This window comes from Lepus europaeus, chromosome 16 (assembly GCF_033115175.1).
Source record: "Lepus europaeus isolate LE1 chromosome 16, mLepTim1.pri, whole genome shotgun sequence".
NCBI classification, from domain to species: domain Eukaryota; kingdom Metazoa; phylum Chordata; class Mammalia; order Lagomorpha; family Leporidae; genus Lepus; species Lepus europaeus.
Window position 1 is genome coordinate 40,345,771 of NC_084842.1, and position 18,809 is coordinate 40,364,579.

The 18,809-nt window shown below is 37.6% G+C and overlaps 1 protein-coding gene across 5 annotated transcripts in view; it reads left to right on the forward strand.

Annotated features, from left to right (window-relative positions):
* Positions 1–18,809, forward strand: part of NEK1 (NIMA related kinase 1) — a 187,531-nt gene that overhangs the window by 86,535 nt on the left and 82,187 nt on the right. For 3 of the 5 annotated variants that reach the window (XM_062213273.1, XM_062213274.1, XM_062213276.1), the window contains 4 exons: positions 6,954–7,037; positions 7,458–7,541; positions 7,728–7,805; positions 8,349–8,444. In XM_062213273.1, coding sequence (XP_062069257.1) covers positions 6,954–7,037; positions 7,458–7,541; positions 7,728–7,805; positions 8,349–8,444 — 342 coding nt within the window. The remainder of the gene's footprint in view (positions 1–6,953; positions 7,038–7,457; positions 7,542–7,727; positions 7,806–8,348; positions 8,445–18,809) is intronic. The other 2 variants (XM_062213275.1, XM_062213277.1) reach the window with 1 other exon arrangement.

The window sequence follows — 18,809 nt, forward strand, 5'->3', positions numbered from 1 at the left end:
AAATTCATTCTGTTAAGGTGTATAGAAATTATTCATTCCCTAGATGACTAAATGTATCTGGCATGTGTTATATGGGTCCTCTGCTCATAGGCTCATAAAACTGAAATCAAGACATCAGCTGGCTTTGTCAACATAGATTTTCAATTTAAGAAAGGTCTTCCTTTCTGCCTCAGAATATTGGCAAAATTTGCTTGCTTGCTTGCTGCTTGAATTGAGATCTCCATTTTCTCACTAGTTTTTTGTGCTGTACCATTCATAACTCTGAGAAGCCTCTTGGGGCCTTCTCAAATGCTCTCCTCCATCTGAGCAACAGAAACCTTCCTATGTGTCGTCTTTCCCATGCTTCAAACTCCTAACTGCTTGGAGTGTCTGGGTTCTGTTCTCAGCTCTAGCTCCTGATTCCAGCTTTCTACCAGTGCACACTCCAGGAGGCAGTGATGACGGCTTGAGTAATTGGGCTCCTGCCACCCACATCAGAGACCTGGATTGAATTCCCAGGTTCTGGCTTCAGCCTGGCTCAGGCCTGGCCATTGCCGGCATTTGGAGAGTAAACAAAGGGGAAGGAAAGGTGATTCTTTGAAAAACAGGATTGAAATTGATACATCTCTGGAAATAAAGATAAGGAAGACACAAATTACTGATATCAGGGATGAAGAAAATGGTATTACTGCAAATTTTTTGGCAATTAAAAAGATAATAAATGACTTTATACTCGTATATTCAACAATTTGAAGAAATGAAAAACTATATTTAAAAACAAGTGAAAAAAAAAAAAAACCTTCAGGCCTAGATTATCTCACTGGAAACTGTTACTAAATATTCAAGAGTAACACAATGTTACAATCTTTCCCAGGAAACAGTAACGGAGTAAATCCTTCCAAACTCATTTTGATGCTTGTGTTACCTGATACCAAATCCTGGTGAAGATAGCACAAAAAAGCAAAGTACTTACAAATACCACTCATGAATTCAGTTGCAAGATTCCTCAGCATAATTTTGGTACATTGAACTTAATTACAATCAAGTGGAAATTAATGTTGACATAAGTTTTTTTTCAAAATTAGAAAATTATTGTTAGCTACTATATTATAAGGCTAAATTTAAAAATCATATTATTTTATTGCATTGATGTAGAAAATCTTGTTTGGGGCTGGTGTTGTCTTATAGCATGTAAAGCCGGGCCTGCAAAGCTGGCATCCCATATGGGTACCGGTTTGCATTCTGGCTTCTCTACTTACAATCTAGCTCCCTGCTAATGGCCTGGAAAGGGCAACAGAAGATCACACAAGTGTTCGGGCCTCTGCTACCTACATGGGAGACCTGGATGAACATCCTGGCTCCTGGCTTCAGCCTGGCCCAGCCCTGGCCATTGCAGCCATCTGTGGAGTTAACCAATAGATTGAAGACTGTCTTACTCTCCCTCTCCTTCTCTCTCTCTCTCTCTCTCTCTCCACCTCTTCCCTCCCTCTCTAACTTTCAAATAAATAAGTAAATAAATTTTTAAAAAAATATTTTGTGGAAATTCAGTTCTCGTTCATGATTTTATCAAACTCAGTACATTAGAAAGAGGAAATCATACTCAGCCTCATAATGGGCACTGCAAACACCTACATCTAACATGGTTATAGGTAGAAGACCTAATGCTTCCTTTGACATAGTACTGCAAGTTCTAGTTACTGCAATAAGATGAGAAAATGAATTAAGGCACACAAATTTGAAAAGAAGAAATAAAATTGTTCCTGTTTTCAACTGATCTGAATATTAGCTGGAAAAAATCCTAAGAACCAGAACTAAAAAGTGAATTCATTATTGTTGCAGAAATAAGATCAGTATATAAGAGTCAGTTGAGTTTCTGCATGTTGGCAATGAGCATAGGAAAGTGATAGGAAAAACACTGTATCATTTTCAGTTTTTTTTTAAAGAAATGAAAAATCTTATGAAACATATGTAAGATTTGTGGACTAAAAATAGCAAAATGTGTGGCCTGCTCTGCGGCTCAATAGGCTAATCCTCCACCTTGCGGTGCCGGCACACCGGGTTCTAGTCCAGGTCGGGGCACCGGATTCTGTCCTGGTTGCCCCTCTTCCAGGCCAGCTCTCTGCTGTGGCCCGGAGTGCAGTGGAGGATGGCCCAAGTCCTTGGGCTCTGCACCCCATGGGAGACCAGGAGAAGCACCGGTAAAGGAAGACCTTTCTCTCTGTTTCTCTCTCACTATCCACTCTGCCTGTCAAAAAAAAAAAAAAAAAAATGTGAAAACAAAGAAGATCTAAATAATTGGATATACATATCATGTTCATGAATTGGAAGACTCAGTATAATAAAAATGGCACTTCTTCTTAATCTATAGGTTTATTGTAATTTTTCCTAAAATCTCTGAAAAGTTATTTTTGTAATTATTGAAACGGTTATTCTAAAATATGCATAGAAAGAGAAGAGACTTTGGTTTAGTCTGGTTTTTCTTACTATAATAAAATACCTTATACTGTTTCCTTATAAACAAAAGATATTTGGGGCTTGAAGGTCCAATATCATGCAGCAACGTCAGCTTGCCTTCTGTTAAATGGAATCACAATGGTAAAAGTGCATGTGGAATACAAAGGCTGCTTACAGTTGAATCCTGGCTAATCTACTTCCAGTCCAGCTTCCTACTAATGCAACTTGGAAGGTAAGCAGAAGAGGCTCAAGTACTGCAGACCAAGATAGAGTTCCTGGCTCCTGACTTGCTGTTGTGGCCTTTTGAGAAGTGAACCAGTAGGAGGAATGTAGCTGGAGGAATGTCTCTCCCTATCTGTGTGACCTTGCCTTTCAAATAATTAAATAAATAAATTTTTTAAAATAAATTTTTAAAGTAATACAGAGATGTAGAACAGATTAGTGATTGATAGGAGTTGATCATGGAAAGTGGTCAATGTGACTATGAAGTATTATGGTAATGACACAGTTAAGTGTCTTCTTTATGATATACTTACATAGGTCACTGTGGGTGATCAAATTATATAGTGTGCATGCACAAACAGATGTGTGCACAACTATGTCAATTTCCTTTAAAAAAAAAATTTGGATGAGCTGTATGAAGATTATACAAGATACCCCTGTACATTTCTTTTCACCTTTCTGTGATTGTATATTACAAACTACAAAAAAAAAAAAATTAACTCTACAGCAACTCATATTCATGTATTTCTCAAATAACATAAAAGGAAGATGTAATCTAGAACATTATTCAGTTCACTACCATCCTCTCCTGTCACTCTATAGATATTCTGATAAAATCTTTTGAGAATTTACCTATCTTTGCCTGGCACAGAAATAGTTTTTTATTCTGGTGTGCTCATGAAGTAGGTGATATTATTGTATCCAGATTTATTGCAGGTTTTGATAATTTTGGTTCGGGTCAACAGTGTGGTTTTTTTGTAGATTTTTTTTTTGTTTTGATAGGCAGAGTGGATAGTGAGAGAAGACAGAGAAGAAGGTCTTCCTTTTTTGCTGTTGGTTCACCCTCCAATGGCCGCTGCGGCCGGCGCATCTCGCTGATCCGAAGCCAGGAGCCAGGTGCTTCTCCTGGTCTCCCATGGGGTGCAGGGCCCAAGGACTTGGGCCATCCTCCACTGCACTCCCGGGCCATAGCAGAGAGCTGGCCTGGAAGAGGGGCAACTGGGATAGAATCCGGCACCCTAACTGGGACTAGAACCCGGTGTGCCAGCGCCGCAAGGCGGAGGATTAGCCTGTTAAGCTACAGTGCCGGCCTATAGATTTATTTTTTACATCAGAGTTACAGAGAATGAGAGAGAGACAAAGAAAGAGAGACATTTTCCACCTACTGGTTCACTCCCCAGATGGGCACAGCAGCCAGGGCTGGGCCAGAATGCCAGGAGCTTCATGAGGATCTCCCATGTGGGTTGCAGGGGCGCAAACACTTGGGCTATTTTCCACTGCTTTTCCAAGCCATTAACAGGGAGCTGGATCAGAAGTGGAGTAGCCATAGCATGAACCAGCACCCATATGGGATGCTGGTGTTGCAGGCAGCAGGTTAATCCAGTGTACCACTGCACTGGCCCCATGTCAAAAAATTTTGAAAGGTTCCTCTGAGTGCATTGTATAGAACAGGCAGGAGGGATATGACACTAAAGTAAGATGCTAATTTATGAAGCTATTTTGGAAATCCAGTAGTCAAAAGAAGAAGCCTGAGCTTAGGCACAAATTAAGGGATACATGATAGTTATTAGGAGATAGAATTTGGCATTCATTTGAATATGGTAGGTAAAAGAGGAGCAAAGATAACTCTGAACTTGCTGACTTGGGTGGTGGATTGTGATCAATAAATGAGCCAAGAATAAATGTGATTAAAAAGAGTTATAGTTGGGGCCGGTGCTGTGGCTCAGCGGGTTAAAGCCCTGGCATGAAGCGCCGGCATCCCATATGGGCGCCGGTTCTAGTCCTGGCTGCTTCTCTTCCGATCTAGCTCTCTGCTATGGCTTGGGAAAGCAGTAGAAGATGGCCCAAGTCCTTGGGCCCCTGCACCCATGTGGGAGACCTGGAAGAAGCTCCTGGTTCCTGGCTTTTCAGCTCCAGCCATTGCAGCCAATTGGGGAGTGAACCAGCAGATGGAAGAACTTTCTCTCTCTCTCTCTGTCTCGACCTCTCTCTGTAACTCTGTCTTTCAAATAAATAAAATCTTTTTTTTTAAAAAAGAGTAATAGTTACATTTATAATCACAGGGGCTCAGGGACTTGGGCCATCTTCCACTGTGACTCGAACCAGCGTCCATAAGGTATGCTGGCGCTGCAGGCCGCGGCTTTAACCCACTGTGCCACAGCGCCAGCCCACATTTGTAAATTGAGGTAGTTTTGTTACACAAGAGTGAAGTATCTCAGATATCAAGGTTGTTTTTTTTTTTTTTAAGATTTATTTTATTTGAAAGGCAGAGTTACAAAGAGGCAGAGGCAGACAGAGAGAAGTCTTCCATTACTGGTTCACTCCCCAGATGGCCACAACAGCCAGCGCTTAGCTAATCTGAAGCCAGGAGCCAGCAGCTTCTTCCAGGTCTCCCATGTGAGTGCAGGGTCCCAAGGACTTGGGCCATCTTCTACTGCTTTTTCAGGCCATAGCAGAAAACTGGATCAGAAGTGGAGTAGCCAGAACTTGAATGGTCTTCCATATCGGATGCTGGCACTGCAGGCGGCGGCTTTACCCACTACACTACAGCGCCAGCTCCCAAGGAGTCAGTTTAATATTGAATTCTGTAGTTCAGGAGAAGGGGGTTGGGATGGGCATTGTGGCACAGCTTGTTAGGCTTCTGCTTGGGATGTCTCCATCTCATACTGCAGTACTGATCTGAGACCCAGTTCCTCTTCCACTCCAGCTTCTTGCTAATGCACCCTGAATTGCGGGTGAATCAGTAGATGGATGCGTTCTCTCTCTCTCTACTTTTCAAATAGATGAAAACAAAATACATTTTTTTAAACGAAGCGTCAACAGACTATTTTTCAAAGAGAGAGAAGAAAGGGCTTTCAGGTTGGTTTAGCTTTTAGCAGCATGTGTTAAAAATAAGGTAGACCAGAGTATGAAACTCTAGACAATATTGATATTTAGTGATGCACCAAGAAGGAGAAAAACTTGTGAAAAACAGTGAAGAGTACAAGAACCCAAGAGAGTGCCATTATGCATACTGAAAAGAAGATTTCTTTTTAAAATGTGTGAAGTACAATCATTTACATAGTAGAGTACTATGAATATTGTATTGTCACTTAAGAATAATCTTTTTTAGAAATATTAAATGAATTTGGTAAGAACCTAAGGTTACAATAGTAAATGAAAAAAATCTTGTTCTCTAGTAAAATCCCACATTGTACAAATAAACATGTATGTATTCAGACACACATAAAAGGAAATCTGGAAGTTAATACCCTTAAATTGTAAGTTTCTCATATGATAGAATTATTAATGATTGATATTTTATAAATTTTCTACAGTAAATGTGAGAGAAAAATATATATATAAGCAAGTTTGGTCAAAACTGATTTCCAGTGGAAATGTTAAGTGCAAAAATTTCTCATAAGGATCCATTTGAATTGTAAACTTGATTGTCATTGGTATCTTGGAAAATTAGCAAACTCGTGGAATCAGACTATATTGTAGTGCGTTAAAAATTAATGGGAAGCAAGAAAATGGAAATGATGATTATGAAAAGAACACTTTCAGTAAGATGATAAAAAGGCATTAGAAACAGAAAGTGGAGCTTTCAATTTACAAATTGTAAATTGGGAGGGACTTGAAGAAGGCTTGTATCCTAAAGGAGGAGAAGGATAATTTGAAAATCTGATTTTTCACTGAATGAAAGCCCTAAGATTTGTTAAGATAATTCCATGTTATTGATATACTGTTTTATCAGTTTGTAATTGGTTGATCATTTGCAGATAGTAACAGGACATGCCTGACTGCAGAGTTTGACCTAGATGTCCTAGTTAATGAACAGTATATTCATTGAATTCTGAAGGAGGGAACTCAAGTGTCTGTGTATTTGTGTGTGAAAGAGTGATATAAATAGACATGTAGAAATAAATTGGTTCTTTGTGTAGGAAAAAATGGACTTGGGGTTTTATCCAACCTCCATGGCAGTTCTAAAAGCTATATATATATTATACATATATAATATATATAAGTATATATATACATACATATATATATATATATATATATATATATATATATATATATATATATATAGCTGGTCTCTGTTTTGAATAATGTTTGGAGTTTAATTGCTTCCTTCTATTCTCGCTGAATTTGCTTGTTAAATTGTTCTGGAAAATGCCAGGTTTTTTAAATCAGAGTTTATCAGCTTAATAATCAGTATTTTCCAAAAGAAATAAAGTGGCACCTGGATATTCCTAGGTAAGATAATGATGTAGCCTTAGTCATCCTTTAAACTTAGTACATTAAATGATGAACAGGGAATCCTGCAAAACCTGGCAGCTATGTATGGAGGCAGGTCCAGCTCTTCAAGAGGAGGGCAGCCAAGAAACGAAGAGGAAGAGGTATGCGTCCCGCATGTTTGCCACCTCCATCACATAACCGCTTTTGAGTTCTTTTCTTGCATGGTTTAAATTTGTAACGATTATTAGAAGATTTTATAGGTCTATAGGGACCTGTTAATATTTGACTGACATGCTGTGTCATAATTTTGCCCAGTAACTGTGTTACTCATTATTCTGATTTCAATTTCTTTTTTCCTATTAAAATTTATAATTATAATATATTTCTTTCTTTTCAGAAATAAGTTGATTTAAATTAAACACTTGAAAGCTAATATTACATTACCGTTAACCAGATTTTGAGAATTTTATTTCTTATATTCAAATAACACTTTTCTTTAAATTAAAAAAAAATTCATCAGTAAAAATATTGATAGTTTTTTTTAATACTAACATGTTAGGTGTTTTTTTTCCTCTTTGTAGGTTTATTTGGCAAGACTGAAGCAGATACGACTACAAAATTTCAATGAGCGCCAACAGATTAAAGCCAAACTTCGTGGTGAAAAAGTAGGTGATCTTTTTGCTCCATTTTCCATAATGTTGCTAGTTCAGTTTCAGCTTTGGGAGAAACATAACACCAAGTCATTTCCCATTTTAAAATCTTAGATATTAGTTTACTCATAATATTTTTCATGAAGCTCTGTAACTGAGTTTGATGGTTCTTTCCTCAGTGCTTTACTTTTCTACTTATAGAAAGAAGCTGATAGTTACACAGGACTGGAAGGAAGTGAAGAGGCTGACATGAGGCGCAAAAATAATGAATCATTTAAGGTATGGACTTGAAACAATACAGATTTTCTTAGAGAAAATTAGAAACTGCAAATGGAAAATTTTGCTTTGGTTTGGCATAGTTAAATCACTGTATTCTCTTTAATATTTCTTTCTTCTTTGTCCTTTATTTTTACCATTTTTAAAAATAGCATTTTCATCTCCTCTTTAAATCATACTTATGAAGAGCACTTAGATGAAACCATGGCAGAAATACAAAAAAACCAAGGCACAAGTAACCTTAAGAAGAAAAAATGGTAACCTTAAAATGAAAGATACACAGCTGTCAATTCCTGTGAAGATAAATTAAGTCCATATGTGATAGTCATTTAAAATTTTTGCAATTATATTTCCATTCAAATGCACCTTTATTTATTTTCATTCAGCAGATATTTATTGAACTTCTCAATTTCTAGGTGTTGAGCATACATCTTTATTTATTAACCATACACACTTCCATTTTGGCAAAGAAAATATGTGTAAAGATCTCAGGGTAAGATGTATTTTATCCTTTCTGATGAAGATATTTTATTGATTGTTTTTCAGGCCCAAGCAAATGCACATGCTGCTATACTAAAAGAAAAAATGGAACGAAAAAGAAAGGAAGCATATGAAAGAGAAAAGAAAGTGTGGGAAGATCCTGTAAGATGTAGCTCATATTCTTAGTCCTGGTAGTATTAATGTTTTATGTCTGTAATTTTAAAATATATTTTATTATCTTTCTCTGTGTGTATCTCTTTTATGGTTGATCTACGGGGAAGTTATTTTGGGATTTGATTTAAGTAAGAATCTTATTTATTTTGTCTATTTATAAAATTTTTACTTACTACCAAGTAGCTAAATTCCCAGCATCATTTTAAGACTGTATCTCCTTTTTGCCACTAGTTTATAATTCTGTATTTAAGATTTTTTAAATTCTGGGTTTTTGTGAAAATTTTTATTTATTTTCATTTCATTTGAAAGGTAGAGAAACAGAAGACAGATGGAGAAAGATTTTCCATCTGGTTCACTCGCTAAATACCTGCAACAGTCAGGGCTGTACCAGGTCAAAGCCAGGAACCTAGAAGTCAATCTGAGTCTCCCACATGGGTGCCAGGGACCTACGTAGTCCTGGCTTCTGTTTGAGTGAAAGGCAGATGTTCCAAAGGAGAGCAGAATTTGCTGCAAGGGCTTGAAACTTGAGCATAGTATCACAAAGTTTGTGATTGGAACTTCAAACCATGAATTTGTTTCTGCTACCCAAATACCTTTAGCTATCCTGAGTCCTATTCTTTTGGAGAACTCCCCCTTGCTTTTGTGATCCTACTGATCTCTTTTCTTTCCTTTTCCTTTCTTACTTTAAATTTTCTTTATTCCTTTTTTTTTTTAATCAAATCAGTATGTTTATTTCAATTAGCATAATGTCCTCCAGGTCTTTCTATGTTGTGGCAAGTGGCAGGATCTCCTTTTAAAAAAAAAAAAAAGCAAAACAAACAAAAACAGTGTTTTCACATTCTTTATTAGTACACAGATTTGAATTTTTTTTTTTAAGATTTATTTATTTATTTGAAAGAGTTACAGAGAGGCAGAGGCAGAGAGAGGTCTTCCATTTGGTTCATTCCCAATGGCCACAATGGCTGGAGCTGGGCCAATCTGAAGCCAAGAGGCAGGAGCTTCCCAGTCTCTTCACACGGGTGCAGGGACCCAAGCACTTGCGCCATCTTTGACTGCTTTCCCAGGCCATACTAGAGAGCTGGATTAGAAGTGGGGCAGCCAGGTCTCAAACCAGCACCCATATGGGATGCTGGCACTGTAGACCGAGGCTTTAAACCACAGTGCCACCAGCCCCTCTTTTTTTTCTTTAAAAAAGGACTGAATAATATACAAATATGATATATGTATACATATACACACACACAATGGCTGGAGTCAAAGCGAAGAGCCAGAAAGCAATCCAGGTCTGCCATCTGGATGGCAGGAACCCAATTACATTGACCCATCACTGCTGCCTTCCAGGTACCCACATATTAGGTAGTTGAATCAGAAGCCAGAGCTGGGAATCAAACCCAGCTACTCTAACATGGGATGTGAGTGTCATAACCACTAGACTAAATTCCTGTTCATCTTATTATTATTGTGTTGCTATCTATTTTTCCCTTATGCTAATACTTATGAAGTGCTACAGTGTTGGCTTCACATACATTTACAGTTGTCATGTCCTCTTGAAGAGTTGACCTCTTTTTCATTAAATAATGACCTTGTTTGTCTCTGTTGACAGTTTTTTACTTGAAACCTATTTTGTCTGATGTAAATAGCCACTCTTGCTCTCTTTTAGCTACTATTTGCAGATAATCTTCTTTTATACCTTCATTTTCAGCCTGTATATGTTCATAAAGCTAAGATATATCTCTTCTATGAGCCTATAGTTGGATCTGTATTTTCACCCATTCACTATAAAGATACAGATCCTCTTTATCATTAAATTGGAGAGTTTAATCCATTTGTATTCAAGCTTATTGATAGGTAAGGATTTATTGGTGCCATTTTGTTAATTATGTTTTATTTTTTGGTTTTCAGAGGGTTTTTTTGTAGTTTTTTTTCTTTATTTTTTGCTGTCTACTTTTGTGGTTTGGTGATTTTATGTAGTGCTAAGCTTTGATGTCTTTCTCTTTTTCATTTGTGTATCTGCTATAGTTTTTTGCTCACTCGTTACCATGAGATGTATATAAAAGTATTATTATTATTGACTATTTTAAGCTTGATAGCAACTTAACTTCTTTTGCATACAAATATTCAAGACTTTACCTCTCCATCCACAATTTACATTTTTGTTGCTACAATTTGCAAGCTTTTCTATACTGTTTTTCTTAACAACTTACTGTAGTTACAGTTTTTTTAAAAATGATTTTTGACTTTTTAACCTTAATAATAGACTTTTGACATTCATGGGGTATTATTTTTTTTTTTAAGATTTATTTATTTATTTGAAAGAGTTACACAGAGAGGAGAGGCAAAGAGAGAGAGAGAGAGAGAGAGAGAGAGAGAGAGAGAGAGAGGTCTTCCATCCAATGGTTCACTCCCCAGCTGGCCTCAATGGCCAGAGCTACGCTGATCCAAAGCCAGGAGCCAGAAGCCAGGAGCTTCCTCTGGATCTCCCACGTGGGTGCAGGGACCCAAGGTCTTGGGGCATCTTGTACTGCTTTCCCAGGCCATAGCAGTGAGTTGGATTGGAAGTGGAGCAGCCAGGACTAGAACCTGCACCCATATGGGATGCTGGCACTTTAGGCCAGAGCGTTAACCCGCTGCGCCACAGCGTCGGCCTCATGGGGTATTCTAAATTTGATGTATATTTACCTGTACTAGTGAGTTTTATATTTTCATTAATTATCATCCTTTCATTTTCAATTCAAGGATTCCCTTAAGCATTTCTTATAAGGGAAGTCTGGTGGTGATAAATTCTTTGAGCTTTTGCTTATTTGGAAAAGACTGTTTCTCCTTCAGTTGCTCAGTATAGATAGCATTTTGGACTTTTTTGTGGTTGTCTCTCTCCCTATTCCCACCCCTCACCCTCAGCACTTTGAGCATACCATCCCATTCTCTCTCTTGACTTACAAGGTTTCTACTGAGAAATCCACTGATAGTCTAATGGAGGCTTTTTTTTTTTAAGATTTATTTTATTTTATTTGAAAGGTTGAGGTACAGAGAAAGAGGGAGGGAGGGAGGGGGAGAGAGAGAGAGAGATTGAGATCTTCCATCTGCTGGTTCATTCCCCAAATGACTGCAACAGCCAGGGCTGTGCCAGGCTGAAGCCCCAAGCTTCATCTGCACCTACCACCTGAGTGCAGGAGCCTAAGAACTTGGGCTGTCCTCTGCCTTTCCAGGTGCATTAGCAGAGAGCTGGATTGGAAATGGAACAACTGAGACTTGATCCAGTGCCCACATGGGATGCTGGTGTTGCAGGCAGCAGCTTTACCTGCTGTGCTACAATGCTGGCCACCAATGATTTCATCTTATGTCGCTTGACACTTTTACCTGCTGCTTTTTAAATTCTCTCTTTCACTTTTGATATTTTATCTTTTTTTTATTATTTATTTGAAAGGCAGAGTTACAGAGAGACAGAGGCAGAGAGAGAGGGAGAGAGGTCTTCCAACCGCTGATTCACTCCCCAGATGGCTACAACAGCTGGAGTTGTGCCAACCCTGAAGCCAGGATTCCAGGAGCTTCTGGGTTTCCGATGTGGATGCAGGTGCCCAAGCACTTGGGCCATCTTCTGCTTTCCCAGGCCAAAGCAGAGAGCTGGATTGGAAGAGGAGCAGCCAGGACATGAACCAGCAGCCATATGGGACGCCTGTGCTGCAGGCAGAGGATTAACCTATTCTGCCATGGCACAGGCCCCAGTCAGCAGTTATTTCATCACAGAAGCCTTCTGTGCCTATCTCTTCCACTCCCAGAATGCAGCTATTTGTTCACTTACGTTGCTTCACAAGTCCCATATACTTTCTTCACTCTTTTACATTCTTTTATTTTCTCCCTTCTGGATTATTTCAAAAGATCTATGTTCAGGTTCACAAATTCTTTTTTTTTAATTTTATTTATTATTTTTTTTGATAGGCAGAGTGGACAGTGAGAGAGAGAGAGACAGAGAGAAAGGTCTTCCTTTGCCGTTGGTTCACCCTCCAATGGCCACCGCGGCCAGCGCACTGCGCTGATCCGAAGCCAGGAGCCAGGTGCTTCTCCTGATCTCCCATGGGGTGCAGGGCCCAAGCACTTGGGCCATCTTCTACTGCACTCCCGGGCCACAGCAGAGAGCTGGCCAGGTTCACAAATTCTTTGCTCTATTTGATCTAGTCTATTATTTAAGTCATCAATTGTATTTTTTATTTCATCCATTGAATTCTTCAACCCCAAATTTCTAGTTTTTTAATTTTTTAAAATTTTTACTTTTATTTGTTATGTAGAAACCTTATATTTAAGATATATAAACTTGATGCATTTCATATATACAAATTTAGGAACATAGTGATTCTACCACCCTACACTCCCTCCTGCTAGTACTCCCACCATTCCTTTTCCTCCTTTGCCTATTTCCATTCTTAATTTTTACAAAGAAATATTTTAGTTTACTTTATACTCAGAAGATTAACTCTACACCAAGTAAAAAGTTCAACAAATAATATAAAGAAGAAGAAAACAAAACACTGTTCCTCAACAGAGACAGGGCTGTAAACAGTCATCGAATCTCAAAATGTGAATTTCACTTCAATACATTACATTTTACATTCTCTATTACTTACCACAGATCAGGGAAGACATGTGGTATTTGTCTTTTGGGAACTGGCTTATTTTACTAAGTATAATGGTTTACAGTTGCATCCATTTTGTTGTAAATGACAGGATGTCATTTGTTTGTTTTCATTTCTGTTTTTGTGGAATAGTCCAGCATTAGCTGCCTCTAGTCAGCCGTCTTGCTGATGTTTTCCTCTTCTTTCCTTTCCTTTTTTTTCCTTCCTCCTTTCTTCCCTCCCTGCTTTCTTATAGAGTTAGTTTCTGTTGCTTTCAACTAAAGAACCTTATCTGATTTACCATATGTAATCTACAACATGGTACCTGGTAAATTGTATCACAAATAAAAAAACTGAGAATTCTGTGATTTATGTTATTGTAGAGCTATACACAGAGAAGTGTTTGGTAAACACTTGTTTATTGAATATACCCTGCTTTAGTGAGTATAAATTAAGCTACGAATCAGAATACCTGGTTTTTATTCTCAGCTGTCTCTCTTGGGGGACTGGCTTAATGTTTGCCTTTATCTTCTTTCCTAGATGAAAGATTTGATCTCTAATATAGATCTATATTATAATTATCCTGGATTTGAGTCCTGGTTCTGCTCCTGGTTCCAGCTTCCTTCTAATGCATACTCTGTGGGGAGCAGGTGATGACTCAAGTAGGAGAGCTGGATTGAGTTCCTGACTCCTAGCTTTGGGCACAGTCCCACCTGTTGCAGATGTCAAAATATGAATTCAGGCCATTTACTAAGATTTCCCTAACATACATTAAATCCTTACTAATAACTCAGCAGATAGAGATAACATAGTATTTGTATTGATCTCTGCTTTAAGGATATGTAAACTGATAGTTTATGTGTTTATGGATCTGGCTTCATTAGTCAATGAAATTTTCAGTTTTGTCATTTGGTGGCACTCCTGGTTAATTTTTTAATACTTAATCAACACATGAATAGAGACAGTGATAGTAAAAACTTTTTTTGGAGATATAAGGAATATGGAAAAGTCTTAAGTTTATATAAAGTGTGGTAGAAGATGGCTAAAGCATTTTTTTAACCTGACATAAAATTTTCAATGTTTAATTCTTGTTGCAAATTTTTACATTTAATACTGATTGACTTTTGAAACACTGTACTTAGAATCGAATATATATTCTAGACTTTGCTAAGTAATCAATTTTTAATTCAGTTTTTTTTTATTTTTTATTTTTTTTTTTATTTTTGACAGGCAGAGTGGACAGTGAGAGAGAGAGAGACAGAGAGAAAGGTCTTCCTTTGCCGTTGGTTCACCCTCTAATGGCCGCCGCGGTAGCGCGCTGAGGCTGGCGCACCGCGCTGTTCCAATGGCAGGAGCCAGGTGCTTATCCTGGTCTCCCATGGGGTGCAGAGCCCAAACACTTGGGCCATCCTCCACTGCACTCCCTGGCCACAGCAGAGAGCTGGCCTGGAAGAGGGGCAACCGGGACAGGATCGGTGCCCCGACCGGGACTAGAACCCGGTGTGCCAGCGCCGCAAGGCGGAGGATTAGCCTGTTGAGCCACGGCGCCGGCTTAATTCAGTTTTTTTGTTTTAATTTTTGTTTTTGTCTTATATGATTGTTTCCCTCATTCAGTTAATTTTTGTGGTGTTTTGTCATGTTTGATCAACTTTCTAAATTAAGGTCTTGGTATAGTATTTTCTCTTTTTATACAGTACATTATCATCTTCTTTGTGAATATCCAGTTACCATTGCATAGTCTTAAAGTTCTGGTTATAAATAATATATCTGTGATGTTCACAGCAAAGGCCCAGGTTCTTTTATTTATTTATTTTTTGGTCCAAGTTCTATACTAATAAATTAATAATGTGTCTGACTATGGCAGTAATAATATTGCTGCATCTTGCTAGTTACCCTTTAACCATCTTTAAATTTTCAGTGTATTAGATGATTATAAGGATTAGAAGGATGAACTGTTTGTTCATTGGTTTAGATATCATATCTGAATTTCTTTGCATGTTTGTTAATTCAGATTCTTCTGATCTGTTTACTTTAGTTGAACCAAGGGGAAGACTAATGTAGATTTAATGATAGAACATAAGCATTTGCTGAAGTGCTATATACTACTCATTAGTTTTATATAATATATATGCAGTGGTACTTCAAAAATTTCATGGAAGGGCTGGTGTTGTGTAGTGTGTTAAGCTCCCACTTGGTATACCTGTCTCCCATATTGGAATGCATGGTATAGAGTTCCACCTCCTGCTTTGCTTCTGATCCAGTTTCCTGATAATGTGCACCCTGGGAGGCAGCAGGTAATGGCTGAAGTTCTTGGGTCCCTGTCACTCACGTGGGAGACACCAGCTGAGGTTCCTAGCTCCTGGCTTTGGCCTGACCCAACCCTGGCTGTTGAGCCTTTGGAAAGAGAATTTGCAGATGGAAAATCTCTCTGTCTCTACCTGCTCTCACCCCCCACATATATCGCTCTCCCTTTCAAATAAATAAATAAATAAACAAAATTTTTACAAGTTCATGGAAAATGGAACTAAAAATAAAATTATTTTGATACAAAAAATTTTTGAAATCTAGGCATAGTTTGTTCATGATATGCATTGTTTATATGGATTGTTTTTGGCAGTCAGGCAGCTTTTAATAAAATGTATTAAAAATTTTTTTTTAAGATCTATTTGTTCTTTTTGAAAGGCAGAATTAGAGAGAGAGAAGAAGATAGAGATATTCCATCTGCTGGTTCACTCCTCTAAATGGCCGCAATGTCTGGAGCTGGGCTGATCTGAAGCCAGAAGCCAGGAGCTTCTTCCAGGTCTCCCACATGGGTGCAGGGGCCCAAGTGCTTTGGTTGTCCTCTGCTGCTTTCCAAGGCACATTAGCAGGGAGTTGGATCAGAAGTGGAGACTTAAAATGGTGCCCATATGGGATGTCAGCACCACAGGCAGCAACTTTACTGCTATGCCACAGCACTGGCCCATGAAGAGAATTTAATAGAGACCATTACTATCTTTGTGTAGTCACTGCTTGTACTGAATTTATCTTTAACCTCATATTTTTCTAACTCATAGCATCTTACTGTCTTTGTTACTTGCACTTAATATCAACATAGAAATATTTCTGTCCAATATATTTTAGTTAAGAACATAAGGTCAAGATAAAATATTTTCAATTCCCTTATATTTAAATTTGCTATTATTTAACTGAGGATAAATCTTATTAAGTATTTCCTATAGGTATTTAAATTTTTTCTTAGGCCATATGTCTTCAATTTCAGAGTTGTGCCAGTGCCATGTATAAATTTTTAAGAATTACATTTGCATGTGGATAAGAACAATTTCAAAGAGTATGGATAAATGAATTATAATTAGTTGGACCCGTGGGTGTATGTAATTGTCTGCCCAATAGCTTTAGAAATGACTTTTAATGTAATTTATGAGTATGAATGAAATTGAATTTTAAGTTGAGTAGGGAACTTGGTGCCATTCTTATTTCAGTGAAATTGGCTAAATCTGTATTATCTCTTCTGTTTAATTACTCATACAACAAAATTACTTCTTGATCATATTTTGAAATCTTGTTTTCTTTAAATTTATCATGTAAAAAATTTGACTTTCAGTCTTATGTTTCTTGTCAAATTCTGTGTTCTTACTGTATGTAATGCGCAAATTTTAAATTCTGATCATGAACAGTTAAGAAGTTTGTTTTTATTCTGCATTCTAAAGATCAGAAATTTGCTTCCTGCAATTTAATTCATTATCAAGGACTAAAACTAGATTTCCATTTTTAAACAGAAAACCTTGTTTAATAGAAACCAATAAATGTTTGTTATCAGATGTTTTGGTTAAATTCCTTATTTAATAGAAACAAAAAATAAATATTTACTATTCATTTATTAGGTTCATAACTGTGTACTTTACATAAATTGTCTCATTTAATTCCCACAGCAAGGAGACAGTAAGTACAACTTTCCCATTTTAGAATGAAATAATTTAAGATTCAGAGAGAATAAGAAACAATTAAAAAATCACAAGACAAATAAGTGAGCTTTGGGATTTGAGTGTTGAACAGTCCTACTTCAACTCTAAGGCCTTCTTGAACAATGAATGGCTGTTCCAGCAGTGACTAGTCTATGAAGGCTGTCTCACTAGTCCCCCTTCCTGGCTTTCCTCGCTTAGTTCTTTCTCTGATTTTATTTTGTTTTGTTTTTCTTCAATCAGTATACATCTTTATTTTTATTTCTGTGCGGCATACTGGTTTATATGTTCCCTTTCTCTTCTGCTTCATAATCATTTCAGAGAAAACCTGTGTTGTACTTATTTTGGATTTTTGTTATCTAGAACTCTGCTTAATGGTTAATAGGTACTTAATATACCTTGTAATTTGTGGATAATTTTTGTCAAATATTGTGGATTTGTTGTCTCATAAAAGCCACATAGTATGTATTGAAATAGCAAAACATTTCTTTAAGTGAATTAATATAATAAGTTGATAAATATATTTGGCAGCAAACTGAAATGAAAGTGAAAACATTTGCACTTCTCAATAAATTATTTTCTTTCAAAATAATCACCTAGGGAAACAGATGTTTGTTTTCCAAGTATGTTCTATGTTTAGAACAACTTTTGGAGCTTCTTTTTATTTCCTCAGAATTTATGAAACCTCTCTTGAATACATACTCTGTGATAATAAAAAAATCATAAGAATTTTTACAATCTTTCAGCATATTCTTTCTTTTTTAAATATTTATTTATTTATTTATTTGACAGGCAGAGTTAGACATGAGAGAGAGACAGAGAGAAAGGTCTTCCTTTTTCCATTGGTTCACCCCCCAAAGTGGCTGCTATGGCCCGCCATAAACCAGACTCTGACTCTGCATTTATATGAATCACATCACCCTAATACTAGATCTATCAGATCATGTCTTTTATTTTAATTTTTTTGAATTTTTTTTGACAGGCAGAGTTAGACAGAGAGAGAGAGAGAGAGGGAGGGAGGGAGGGAGGGAGGGAGGGAGGGAGGGAGGGAGAGAGAGAGAGAGAGAGAAAGGTCTTCCTTTTTCCATTGGTTCACTCCCCAAGTGGCCGCTACAGCTGGCGCATTGCGGCCAGCGCACTGCACCGATCTGAAGCCAGGAGCCAGGTGCTTCCTCCTGGTCTCCCATGCGGGTGCAGGGCCCAAGGACCTGGGCCATTCTCCACTGCCTTCCCAGGCCACAGCAAAGAGCTGGACTGGAGGAGGAGCAACCAGGACAGAATCCGGCGCCCCAACCGGGACTAGAACGCTGGGGTGCCGGCGCCACAGGTGGAGGATTAGCCTAGTGAGCTGCGGCGCCATCCTCAACATATTCTTTCAATGTATAATACTTGGCTAGATATTTTAAAGTGTTATTTACAGATATATCCTAAACATGAGTAGACTTTTTCAATTATGCTGAACTATGGATTTAAAACAGTGTTTCCATCTTCTTCTTTTTTTTTTTTTTTTTTTAACAAAGTAGATAATGGTAAAAGTGGAAGTCTGGAAGCTGAAATATTTTAAATGTATTACTAATTTATTTTTAGGGGATACTTGGTAAATATTATATTTGAAATGTATACTCCCCAGAAGGTCTTATTTACTGGTTTGAGAAATAGTAGAGAAGTAGACGTAGACTTCCTTCCATTTACTATTAGCATACCTGTAGATGTCATTTCCTCATGTACTTATTAGAGGTTCAGAATAGTCATATTGTTTACAATTTAACTGGCAGGATAAAAAT